General features: G+C 47.1%; 1 protein-coding gene across 3 annotated transcripts in view; it reads right to left on the minus strand.

Moving 5' to 3' along the window:
* Positions 1-13,480, minus strand: part of ATP2B4 (ATPase plasma membrane Ca2+ transporting 4) — a 48,429-nt gene that overhangs the window by 18,485 nt on the left and 16,464 nt on the right. For all 3 annotated transcript variants that reach the window (XM_023538314.1, XM_023538316.1, XM_023538315.1), the window contains 12 exons: positions 13,265-13,474; positions 12,672-12,797; positions 12,077-12,199; positions 10,898-10,933; positions 9,183-9,344; positions 6,400-6,614; positions 5,827-6,069; positions 5,017-5,258; positions 3,809-4,040; positions 2,725-2,904; positions 1,926-2,013; positions 1,163-1,269 (listed from right to left, as the gene is read on the minus strand). In XM_023538314.1, the coding sequence (XP_023394082.1) occupies positions 1,163-1,269; positions 1,926-2,013; positions 2,725-2,904; positions 3,809-4,040; positions 5,017-5,258; positions 5,827-6,069; positions 6,400-6,614; positions 9,183-9,344; positions 10,898-10,933; positions 12,077-12,199; positions 12,672-12,684 (1,641 nt within the window). In that variant the 5' untranslated portion in view covers positions 12,685-12,797; positions 13,265-13,474. Of the gene's footprint in view, positions 1-1,162; positions 1,270-1,925; positions 2,014-2,724; positions 2,905-3,808; positions 4,041-5,016; positions 5,259-5,826; positions 6,070-6,399; positions 6,615-9,182; positions 9,345-10,897; positions 10,934-12,076; positions 12,200-12,671; positions 12,798-13,264; positions 13,475-13,480 lie in introns of those variants that run through there.

Below are 13,480 nucleotides of genomic sequence, written 5' to 3' on the forward strand. Positions count from 1 at the left end.
GGGGCCTGAGAATCCACATTTCCAGGTACAGCTGGAAGGAGGAGCATACTTAAAGAACTGCTGTTAAAGATTAAGAGATTTAAGAGATGCATGAAACACTTGCAATGTATAGATCTTATTTGGACAAATAAACTATAAAAAAACAACATTTCTGAAACAATTGGGGAAATGCAAACTGACTAGATAGCCGATGACAGTAACGAATCAATTTTTTATGAGATAATGCTATTATGATTCTTTTAAATATATTTTATTAATACATACTTATCTCTCAGAGACATATACTGACTTTTTTTTTTTTTTTTTGATACAATGACATATGTCTTCCATTTGCTTCAGAATAATTCAGCTGGAGATGAGGGAAGTAAAGGGGTGGGTGGAGAGGTCCAGTGAAACGAGACTGGCCAAGTGTTGATAACTAATGTTGGGTGACAGGTGCATGGGGACTGATTAAACTATTCTCCCTGCTTTTGTATATTCTTGATATTTCCTAGAATAAAAACTTTGTTGTTAAAGACAGCATCCTAAAAACAGATTACTTCTCAAATCTCCTTCCACTGCTTAAATATCATCATCAGTTTAATATATAGGGGAGACTTACAGTTAAAAGCTACTTTGTAGGATGTACTTTGCAATCTGGGGGCTTCTAAATGTCCCTGAATATAAGAATCGACACATGTGTCCGTTAAGAAAACCCAGATATTTCTAGGACCCACCCTAGATATCACTGAATCAAGATATCCAACTGTGGAACCTTGGAATATATAACTTTCAATGAACTCTCCAAGAAGTTCCGATGCTCCCAGCCTCATGAGAGAAAAGCAGAGTGATGAATAGTGCTGGCCCCGAAGTATATATTCTATACGAACCATGAATTTTCCATAGCATGCCTAGGCAGACAATATCGCCATGTTCATGGGCAAGTTTAAGTTGGTCTTGCTTTCCTGGGTAATGAATACTTCTGATTTCCCTTCCTGTCTCATCTATTCTTCATACTTGGTGGTCTCCCATTATATGTATTATTATTGGCTAGGTAGGTAAGAGAGATGGAGTCGGAGAAAATAGCACAAAGTAGGATGAGAAGGTACAGGAAGTCTGCCCTCGCTTCCCGATGGAGAAGGCAGCTTACAGCCAGACAGAGACACTGTGCTGAGCTGCTTACCATGGCAAAGCCAACATCCGCTTTCTTCAGAGCTGGCCCATCATTTGTGCCATCACCAGTGACAGCCACCACCTGTCGCTGTTCCCCAACAGTGCTGTCAATGATGCCTAGGAAAAGCAGACACACCTCAGTCAGTCCACATGCACCATCTGAGGCCATCTGGCAAGCCCTGTTCCCCACAAAAGGTGCTTTTCTGGTCTTCCTCCCTGATCCCAGCCATCACCTTCCTTCCTACTTTCTTCTTTCCTTCCTTTTTCCCTATGCTGGAAGTTCTACACTATCACCCAAGGGCAGTAAATTGTTTCATGGGTAGCGCTCTGAGCTAAGAAAGTCTGTCCTCATCAGACACTCTGTATGGTGCCCTAAAGCCGCTATTATGTGGTAGAAAAAGAACCAAATGATTTGAAGGCAGAGACTTGGGATCGAACTCTACCACTTCCACTTACCAGCTGGGCAATTTGGATAAGTTGCTTGTCTTCTCAGCCTCCAGCTTCCTTGTTTGCAAAATGGGAAGTTTAACCTGCCCTGCCTTGTTCATAAGTATTATTGGCAAACAAGATATGATAACGTTTGAAAACAACTTTATTGTAAGTCTTATACTCACCAGGGGCTCAGTTGTTTGCTAACCGTACATTTAGCCTAAGAGCTCTCCTGGGACCTTCCTATTCAGGACAAGAGAGTTGCTTTGGCTGATAGTTCTTATCTGTCCCTACCCTGGCCTGCCTTCCTCTACTCCAGGCACCTACTTAGGAGCTGATCTTACCTTTTACCAGTGTATGCTTGTCAGTGGGGGAAGATCGTGCCAGGACTCGAAGCTTAGGCCAGATCTTGTCCAGTTTTTCTTGCTCCACCTGCCAACACCAGACAACACCTGGGTCAGTAAAGCTCAGAACAGCCATCCAGGAAAATCTTACTTCCCCACACACTCTGAGCCACTGGTTCAATAGCACTCCATGGCCCAGGGGGAAGCGTCAGCTCAGCCTCCATTGGAGATGAAGCAGCCCACTCAGTGTGCGATTCGCTGATGGTAACCATTCAGTCCCTGCTTGTCTCCTTTCTCTTCCCAATTCCCTACCCGGACACCAATCCCCTATTTCTTAGACTCTTGACAGGAGGTGAGCCAGGGTTAGTTGTTGGCTTAGGTGACTGAAGTGGTACTTCTGAGGTCTTAGGTTTGATATCTATGAGGACCAGGAAGCTTGGGTCTCGCCATACCCAGACCATGTCCTCTCACAAACCTGTGCCACTGCTAGTCACAGGGCAGTGACAGAGGAGGATAAATGAAGTAGAGGAAAGTCAGTATGAAATCATCCCACAACTGAAAAAAATAAAAAGACGTGAATAGATAGTGACACTGTCTCAAAAGCTAGCTTGTGAATGAAAATCATGAGAAGAATCCTCAATTTTACCATCTGAGCAGCTTTGGTGGAAAGGACGTTTCACTATGAATAGATTTCATTTTAAAAACCACCCACTTTCTCCCATGTGTCCCAGATGCCTAACACTAGAACCGACCCTTCGCTTGCCAAAGGAGGCCCCGCTTCCTTCCACCCAGAACCCACCTCGCCCTTCTCGTTGCGAATGAGTCGGTTGAATTCTTTGCCTTCCAAGCACAAGAAGTCATCCCCAGGTGTCACAATGCCACATTTGGTGGCGATGGCCCGGGCCGTGTTGATGTTGTCTCCTGTCACCATTCTGACAGTGATGCCAGCTCGTTTGCATTTGGCAATAGCTTCTGGGACCTGTGGAGAGTGAGGCAAGAGGAGAGAAGGAGACAGGGCCGGGGATGCTGCTAAGCTGCCCCTGCTCAGCTGTCCCTTCGCCGTGGACGAGAGGCACTTTAGAAGCAGTGGGGCACAGGGTAAGTATGGTCATTTTTACATTACTCGGTGTCGCCTCACTTCTGTCCTACCTGTGATACTTACATTGGAACTTGCCTCATTGTATCATGAGCTGAAGGGGAAATGAGCTTCAGGAGCCAAGTGTAAAAGCTTACTCTGCCACTTACAATCTAGACTCCTTAACTGGAGTTTTGAGATTTGTATAACCTTCTGAGATTTGGCCACTGCCTTCACTTCTAGCAGAAGTTTTTACCGCTCTCCACCCTCCCTGGCCCATGCCCCAACCACATCAATTCTCTGCAGTTTCCCAAACGCACGACACCCTTTCATGACACTGAGCCGTGACAACTGATAGTCTACCTATCTGAAGTTCTTAGAAGTAGAGACTTTTAAAATGCCCTAGCATTGAGAATAATGTTCAGCTTTTCTAGGGGGACTCAGTGAAAACGTGTTCATTGAAAGAGGGTGGCTAGAGACGAAGTTGGTGTCCAGTGGTTAATTCAACCTCCTGACTATTCTTAGAACTAAATAAGCCCAGTGAAACCTATGCTTTTCACCCTACAGACAGCATTAACCGAAGGAATGCCACCTCCCATCGGTTCCAGACTGCAGCAGTTCTGTGAAACCAGAAGCACAGAAAGTTATCCTCGTTGCGTTGGTCACAACTAGACACAGAACCAGTACCCCCGTTCCCGTGACTCCTGGTGGCTTCCCAGTAGGTCACACTGAGCCTGCACATGAGCCAGGGGCTGCTGGAAGACTTCCATTCATGTGTTCTTGCTTTTTCTCCAAGTCAAAGCCTCACCTCTGGACGCACGGGGTCCTCAATGCCCACCACTGCGATACAGGTCAGTTCAGTTAGGATCTCGTTCTCATTGTCCCACGGGGGCTCCACGTCATTGAAATCTCGGTAAGCTAAGCAGATAGTCCGGAGTCCCTCACAGGCCATGGGCTCAATGACAGTGCGTACCATCTCATCTCGGTCCTTATTCTTGAATGGTATTGCTTCCCCTTTCTTGTCCAGGATTCGATTGCACCTGGGGAGGTGCACAATCAGAGAGCAGCACCCCCTTCCCACACAGTGTGTCCCTACAGTCTTTTATAGATATTCTGGCAACAACGCATTACTTCTAAAGACTGCTCCATGACCAGAAATCTCTATCTATCACTCGGCTGGGTCCTTTTTTCTAAGGGGAGGGGAGGTGGTGCTTATAGATGGTTAAGGTCTAGGTAGGCGGAACATTTGATTCTCTCATGTCATCTGCTCCTACTCATATGCGATGCAGTCATTTGTGAATCACCTGCTCTTCTGAACTTCTCAAAGGAAGAGGGACTTTTTTAGTCCCCAGTATCTGGAATAGTACCCACTAGATAGGATGTGCTCAACAAGAATTCGTTCATTGACAGAGGTAGCTAAAGATAAATTGAGGTACTGGCTAATCGCGTTACTGGCTCTATACTGACGTAGGTCAGCCGTTAAAATGACCTGGATAGTCTAGCCACTTTGATTAAGTTATGCAGCTTCCTTGTAACTAGAATTGAGAATGAGAAGGAAAAGGGAACATAGAACTAACATTTCTAGTACTCACTGTGTGCAAGGTGCTTTATGTACATTGAATCATTTAATTACAGTAATCCTGTAAGGTGGGCGAGTATTACTATATGCTTTCGGTTTAGGAAACAGGCTTGGATGGCCTACGTCTGAATCCTGGCTGTGCCACTATTAGCTGTATCACCTTGAGCAAGTACATTAACTTCCCTGTACCTCTGTTTTCTCATCTGTAAAAAAGATGGTAACAGTATCTACTTCACTGAGTTATGAGGATTAAATAAAATGAGCCATCTCAGTTACTTAAAAACAGTGGTTGGCCTAAGTAAATGCTCAGATACTAGTTGCTGTGTCACCACCCGAAGAAGGTTCGCACATCATTCAGAGGCATCAGCATGGGGCACATCACCTGGACCTTCCTGAGGGAGGGTCTTGAAGGGAAGGAGCGGGGAAGGAACACTCACTTGCGCAAGATGATCTCAGAGGCGCCCTTGCTGTACATGCGGTAGCCGCCGCTGGGCTTCTGGATGACAGTGCTCATGGACTTGCGCACTGAGTTGAAGGTGTACACCTTGTAGAGCTTCTCCTCGGGCACCTCAATGCGCACCGCATGGTAGTCCTGCTTCAGGTCGGTGACAAAGCCCAGCAGCGCACACTCTGTCTTGTTGCCCACCTGCCGTGGCAGGCCTCCCTCCTTCTCCGGAGGCTGAGAGAAAAACATACAAAACACTATTAGATAAGACTTCTCAACCAGGGAGAAGACTCAGGAAAGAAAGAACTCCCCTCAAAACTTTCACATCTATACCCTGAGTTCAAAGCGGAGAAGGGTGGGGGACAGCATTTTTTTTTTTTTGAGGCAGACAGTGGTCAGTGGTAACTGGTCCCGGAGCCATCCAGGGATCAGGGGTTTTTAGTGTGCCCTGGAGTTGGTGCTGGTGTCTCACCCTGTGTGGGGTCTTATTCTAATGCCCTCTGAGTTTCTGGAAAGTGAGTACTTTACTCTTGATAAGCCTAATTCTGCTATCGGCATGAGGTCTCTCCCTGGAGATTTTGCCTTTACGTGGTAATTGGAGGGTATTTCACAGCTATAAATTCCTATCTGCCGCCCCCCAATCTACTCACATCTTACCCCAAAGATGTTCACTGCAGAGTGGGAAATGCGATGTGGGATGGCAATTCAAGCAGGATGAACAAAAGAAAATGAACTGTCTTGGAGAACATTAACGTTCCCTCCAACTGCCCATTCTAGGTGTCCAGGCAAAGGAAGCACTTACCAGGAGCTTGGAGGTATAGGCACTGTTGATAGAAATGCCATTGACAATAAGGTCCAGGACCTTGGGCACAAGGGCATCAGGACTTGGGAGCTGATGGTAACGGGTGTCTCCGATAAAAGCCTGTACCACTGTCATGCGGTTCATGGTCAATGTGCCTGTCTTGTCAGAGCAAATGGCTGTGGCGTTGCCCATTGTCTCACAAGCATCCAGATGCCGTACCAGGTTATTGTCTTTCATCATTTTCTACAGAGGACAAGAGAAAAGACTTGAGAGAGGACCAGTTGAGCTGCCCCAAATAAAGGTCAAAGGCCTAACCAACATCTTTCCACATTTCATTCTCTTGTCTCACACAAAAATGCAGAATTCTTATGAATCCTCTGTAGATTCTACTAGGTCACTTAAACACTGATGCAACTGGTCACGATGGTCCTTCACAGTAACTGGGACTTGTGTTCTTATGAGGTACCACCCGGAGTTTACAGGGGATAGACGGTCTGTCCTTTCATTAAAGGCTATGTGGCACCCTCCCCTCCCATCTCTGTCCTAAAGGAAGACAGTATCATCTAGTCTCACCTTCACAGAGTAGGCCAGTGAGATGGTGACAGCCAGTGGCAGCCCCTCTGGCACAGCTACCACCAGTACGGTGACGCCAATGATGAAGAACTTGACAAAGTACTGGATGTAAATGGGAGTGCACTCTGCTAGCCATGGTCTGCGCTGTATCACGAAGTTGTCAATCACGAAGTACAGAATCAGGATGAGAACGGTGATAGCGGACATGATCAGACCTGAATAGGAAAAAAGCCACATGAACCCCAGCTCGAGGGCATTCCTAGGGCCCCAGCTAGAGACAGAGTAGCATAAGTTGTAGCTTTTGCTACCAGTTTTTAAAACCGACACATCCAGGAAGTCAAACTAAAATCCTCTACCCATTTTCTGATGCTTGTACATGATGGGGGAAAAAGACACAGATTTCACATTCCAGAGACACAGGTTCTAGTTTCAGAACTGCACTAACTTGACTTGTGGCTTTAGACAAGTCTTTGACCCTCTCTGGGCCTGTTTCCTCATTCGTGACTAAGGGGGCTGGTCTAGTTTTCTGAAATAGCATTCTATGATTCTATCTCAGACCTACCCTCATCCCACGATTCACAATGTACTGACTATATTTTCCTGTTTCTTAGTCATTTATCAATGTGGACTTCTCCCATAGTAGTCTGCAAATGATGGGCCATTCACAACTCATTTACAGCAACGTCCCTATGGTGTTAGCACATCACCTACAAGACCAACCCTTAGAACAGTGCCTCCCGACCTTTCCCCGACACCGCATAGAAAAAGATGACAAATAATAGTATATATTTATATAGTACCTACCATGGGCCAGGCAAGCACTTCACATAAAATAACTCATTTAATCCTCACAACAACCCTGTGAGATAAGTTACTATTATCATCCCTTTTTCTAAGGAAACTAAGGCACACAGAGGTTTTTGATACGGCACACTGTTAGAGCGACCAACCATCCTGGTTTGCCTGAGACTGAGCAGTTTCCTGGGACATGGGACTTTCAGTGCTAAAACTGAGAAAGTCCCAAGCAGATTGGACAGTTGGTCATCCTGCACACTGAGGTAAATGGAAGAATCAGCTCAAGGTCTAAAACCACTGGCCTAGGGGCTCCAATTCCCCTGGGGCCAGTATCTGGGCACAGCAGTACCCATATCTGTGGTGCAATATGAGAAGAGCTCTGGCTTAAACCACAGTCTGGTTTGGGTCTTTACTTTTTCTGAGGGCTTGACAACCAATGGGGATCAGAGCAAGACTACAGGCGATCAGTGAATATCAATGAAAGCATATTCTTCTGTACTGTGTTTCGTCAGCCTCAGGGCTAAGGTGAAGCAAACAAAACTGAACAAAACAAACAAAACTATGGTACAAAACTGAAGGAGACATCAGCACTCTGAGGGTCCCACGAGGCACATCATTTGCCTCACCCTGGCCCCGGCCTAGCTCGATATGTAAAATAAAACAACAGAGTTAGACAAGTGGTCAGTCATTTGGAAGCTTTTACTTCCTCCAGAACAAGGTGGGGTTTAAGGACAATTGGAAGGGTTAGGTGGAGTCTGTGTAATGTTTCAAACCTTTGTGCCAGGCTCAATAACTTGGTTCTATACCTGCGATTCATCTCATCCACGTATAGTTTATATTCAAGAGATTTTACAGTACTCAAAATTAGCTGGGTAATAGAATCAAATGAATGGGCTAGACTAACGCTGTCCAACAGAACTCACTGTGATGCTTTGGTTTGCACTGTCTAATATAGTAGTCACTGGCCACATGTGGTTACTGACCAACCAAAATAAGGCTAAGGTAAACTGAGGAACTGCATGTTTAATTGTATGTAATTTTAATTAATTTAAATCAAAAGAGCCAAACATGGTTAGTGGCTATGGTAGTGGACAACACGGATTCTAGCTACTCACGTGTGCTTAGTGGGTCAGCAGCATTGGCCTCACCTGGGGTTGGTTAGAAATGTAGATTCTCAGGCCCCACCCTAGACTTCCTGAATCAGATACTGCATTTTAACAAAGTCCCATGTGAACTGTACATACAGAGATGTCCTGGGCTAGACTATAATTGTGATAAATGGCGGGTGGGGGGATGGCGGCGGGGTGGGAAGTAATTGACAGCATTACAGGACCATACCTGGATGGGTATGTCCACTGAAGGAGCAATCTTCCCTTTGTTCCCTCCTCGACCCCCTCGCCTCACCCCACCACTGAAAGAGGGCAGAGGAGAGAGAATGCAGCAGCAAGTGAGAAGCCACTTCCTCTCGTGACACACAGGGTACCTTTAGTGACCTCTCCTTGAGAGAGCTTCTGCATAACTGTCTTCCTTTTCTCTACAGTCCTTATTTTGAATTTATGGCTCTGTGCCTGGCCTGATGCTACTACTCTGCTGAGAGCCACCTCTGAGGAACAACAGCCTTCTCTACGCTTCAGGGATTTACAAGCCCACACAGCTGACAGGTAAGCAAGGAATTAGTCTCCCTTCTTGCTAATGTAAATCGCCTTTGTTGTGATATAGGGTCTCTACTTCCCATTTGTTCGGATGAAAGAGACTTCAGGGCCTTTAACCCTCACATAAGGAGAAACCTTTCCCTCTGAAAGCCTAAGGAGTGGCCATAGGGTGGCAGAGGCACGAGATATGGCTACCTAGACTTGCACGAGCCACTCAGAAGTTTTGGCTTCTTCTGCCAGACCTGGGTGGTGTGGAGAGAAAGGAATCAAAGCAGCAAGGAGGATTCGGAACAGCTTGAATCAACCACAACCACAGGAAAGCTCCGCCTTACTCACCAGCTTTCCCGATCTGAACAGCCAAGCGAGTCAGCTTGCCCTGCAGCACTGACTTCTCCTTCTTGGGCAGTTTGGCTGCCTTTTTCTCCTTTTCCTCGCTGTCGAGCCCCTCCTGGCTGTTGAGTGGCTGGATTTCCAGGGCCACTCCGTCCTGAGTCTTTGCTGGGGTGTACACACAAATAGGACAGGTGAGCAGGCCAGGTAGTGGCACTGAGCAGCAGGCAGGTGGAAACCAAAACACCCTTCTGTGTTCTTCCTGGATACACCCTGGACCCCTGACATCAGTCCTGACCACCCTTACTCCATGCCAGACTGGGTGCTTTCCTTTGATCCTCTATTAGGTCCTGTAGAATGATATTCTAGCAACTAGAGATGAAATAGGGGCGTTTTTAGGGTATGGATTTCCTCTTCAGTGCAGTTTCCTGGCATGATCTCAGAGCCCCAAGCCGGGTTTATTCCAGCAAGAGCATTAGTCATGCCACTCAGCACTATTACTAACAATTACCCGTTTCTGGAATTCAGTGCTTACAATAGTGAATCTTTATTGCAGAAAGGGGCTGAAAGGGAAGGCTGGCAAATGTGTCCAGAGCATAAGGGTCCTAGTTTGCTCTGCTCAAAGGTTCACCTCTCTCTATCTATAGACTGCCAGGAAAGAAGCACAGAGACCAGACACAGGGTGTTCTTCAGTTCTTTCTTGTGTCAGCTGAACAAAGGGAAAGGAAACCCCTCCTCCCCTGACTGACAGAGGTAGAGAGATACAGAGTGAGGACTGGGGTTAACCTTCTGGGGGAGAGGGAAGAAGCTGGTGTGAGGGACCCCCTAGAATAAGAGAAAGCAGAGATAAAGACAGACATATAAACCCATTTTGCATTAAAAAGAAGAGTTAAAGAGACCTAAAATTAAGGAATTATTTCTGTGTACCCCAGGTTCTCCGATGTGATGACTTTCTTTTTAAAGACTGTATGGTGCGGGTGACAGAGGACAATCTCTAGAAACTGTCTCAAGAGAACAATTCTCACTGGCTCCCACCGCCCTCTAATTTCACCCTGCAGAGCTTGGCTCCTTTGCTTAGGATGCCCTTCCTGAGACACTGTCTCTGCTGTCAGACTCACAAACAAGACAGAGACGGATGTCAGCACAGCCACCAAAAAAGAAACACACATCAGATCAGGAGGAAGAAAACAGACTGTGGAGAGAATAAAGAAAGAGGTCGGGAGAGAATCCTGGAGAAAAGGCTCTCTCCAAGCACCCCCGAGAACAGCAGAGAAGGATTCCAGACCAGAAGAGGACACCGATGAGGAAGCTAGCAAGAGGAGGGTGCAGGGACTGCCCACCCAACTCCCTCCACCATAAGGACCCTGAAGTCCTCCAACCCAGAAACTGATGAACATTGGTGTTTAAATCCGGCCTAGGGCAATGCGGCAAAGGCTCCAGCACCCTGGGAAGAGCAGATCAAATCCTACACACTCCCGAAGAGAAACCCTGACATGAGGTTCCCTGAGCCAACAGCAGAGGGTGCTGTTGTCCCATCTCAGATTGGGACTGGGCCCTTGCGACCACCCCCAAATCTCTGCACCTTCCTCAGGATGAGAAATCTGGGCCACAGTAGCAGATAACAGATTTATGGCAAGGAAAAGGAGAAGGCAGATGGCCTGGAAAGGTCTGGTTTGAGTGTAGTTAGGTAGAGATGGTAAATGAGTGGGTGGACAGGTTACCTTTGTTGCGATTTTCAGGGACTCCTTGTTTTTTACCTGTTTGAACAAGAAAGAAAAAAGTGGGGTGGAGACCCAAAGTGACTATTAAGAGATCAGATATCTAATTTGTTGGTCCTGCTCAGAGCCCAAAAGGGCGACAGCATAGGGGCTGAGTTGCAGGGAAGGGAATGCGAAGGAAGTTCATGTCTCTGCTTACCTCCCTTCTCACTAGGGGCTCTCATGAAACCGTGGGATATGGACCAGACCACTCGTGCAGGTGAGCGCACACCTATGCCCGAGCTGCTCTCTCCTAGCGCGTGGCTGCCACCGGGAGGGTGCTCCTGGCCTGAGTCATATCACTTGGAGAAATGGGGTGGGCGTTAGGAAGTGAGACGTTCGAACTGTTTCTGCCTGACGGCCAAGGCCCTGCAAGGTGTCTCCATGTCAATTCAACAGCACCAGGCAAGCTTCCTCCTTATTCATCTGCGGGTAGCTGCAGAAATGAATGATCTAGTTCCTGAGGGAGTGTGTTTTATTTCCTTTTCATAAACTGCCCTCCACTAAACAGCCCAAGATGGTCCTCCATTGAAGCAGTAGATTCCTTCTCTCCTTCAAGGGAAGGAGACCTTAGGAAAAGGTGTAGATTTGGTTTTACTTTTTCTCGTTCATCTTCTGTTTTCCTTCCTTCAGGAACAAGTGAACGGCAAAGACAGGCTGAACTTCAGAGGACACATCACCTCTCTGCTCACTCTCCTGGCTCCATTTCCTCCATTTCTCTTCCACTGGCGGCCAGGAATCCAGTTTCATCTCCCGGCCAGTTTACCCTTAGCCTTCCTGGTTCATTTAATCCCCCACGTTTGAGGAAGAAAGGGAGGAGGGGTCGGAGAACTACACAGAGGGCATTTTAGGCCAGAGCACCTAGGCGGCTCACTTGTGGCAGGCTTGATAACTCACCTCTTTGCAACCTACCAATAGGCACAGGAACCAAAGCTCAAATGCAGCCTGATTTGGGAGCCTAGAGCCAGGATCTGGTTTTCATCTGAGCACCCTGGAGAGCCAGGGTTGACATTGTTATCTTGGCAAGGGGTTTGGATACCTGACTTTTCATCCAGCAGATTCTTCCATCCAGATCTGCTCCCTTGCTTCCTAGTTTGTCCATGGGGAATGGGATGAAAGAATCTCATTCTGAATGCCTCTTACCTTTCTTCTTCTTCTCTTCTTCTCCCTCACTGGCCCCCAAGAGGGTAAAGATGATTCCAGTCTGGGAGTTGACACCCACAGCAGTCACGACCATCCTGCCAGAACCTTCCATGACATGGGTCCCTGTATGAGAAAGGAGAAGATGGGAAAAGTGTTGCTTTCTCACACCTAGCCATGCTCTGGCATGAAATACAGACTTAGGAAAAAACAGCCCCTCCTCCCTGCAGGGGCATGGATAAAGATATACTCAGCAGATAGTAGAAACGGGTCAGGAGCTGGGACCATTTAAAATAGACCAAGAAAACTGGAGATAAGGAGATAAACGCGTCTAACTGCTTTAGAGTACAGTTCCTGCCCACCCCCAGCCCCCACTCCCAGCCAGCAGAGCCCTTTGAAGGCCCCTGCACAGAGAACTTCTTTTAGGTTACCTGATATCCTTGTATTCAACCCACTAATATGCCACTGCCCCAGGTGAACCCAGGGGAAGGAGATGGGGGCAGGGCCAGAAGAGAAGAGTAGGGTCTGGGTCAGATCTCTGTGGCCTGGCTGTCTGTGGGGAAGGCAGAAAGGGGACTGGGGTAGCCACAGGCCATACCTGAGAGCAACATGGGGTCTCTTTCCACGGATTTCTTGACATGGTCCGATTCCCCCGTCAGAGAGCTCTCATCAATCTTGAGATCATTACCCTGGATCAGGATCCCATCTGCAGGCAGCAGGTCACCTGGCGCACAGGCGGGGAGGGGAAAGAAGGGAGGTAAGAGCCTGGTGGAGGGTGAGGACCATCATCCAACCCCATCTAAGGGCTGCCCTCGGGGCCCTACTTAGAGGCAATGGCCCAGGGAGTAGTTGGAGAGTCTTTGAAAGATAACTTCAGCTCTGACAACCACGGACGAGACTCCTTTCCAGGTATGATAAATTCAAACAATTATTGATCCCCATATACCTTCCTATGACCTGAATATTATATACTTTAAATTCGAAGACACAAGATTTCAAACACAAAAGTTTGACAATCTTTTGGAAGAGTTTCAGTTACTTCTTTCTTTGAATTTTCTTCCTACAACCTCCTTAAATGTTCACCTAGAAGCTAATTCAGTTTTGGGTCCTATCTTTTTGGGTCCTTATGCCAAAAGACCTGAATCTCAAATAGAAAGGGTGACATGGGTAGGAGAAACACGAAGCTCTCACCATATTTGATTTGGGCGATATCACCCACCACGATCTCAGCCACAGGGAGCTGGATGATGTGACCGTTCCGGATGATAGAGAATTTCTGTTCCTTTTCAATGCGGTTCTGTAGCCCCCGGAACTGCTTCTCTTTGCTCCAATCATTGAAGGCTGTCACTAGCACTACGATGACCACCGAGAATAGAATGGCTGCCCCCTCAATCCAGCCGGCTTCTG

Source organism: Pteropus vampyrus, unplaced genomic scaffold (genome assembly GCF_000151845.1).
Source record: "Pteropus vampyrus isolate Shadow unplaced genomic scaffold, Pvam_2.0 Scaffold217, whole genome shotgun sequence".
In the NCBI taxonomy this organism is placed as follows: domain Eukaryota; kingdom Metazoa; phylum Chordata; class Mammalia; order Chiroptera; family Pteropodidae; genus Pteropus; species Pteropus vampyrus.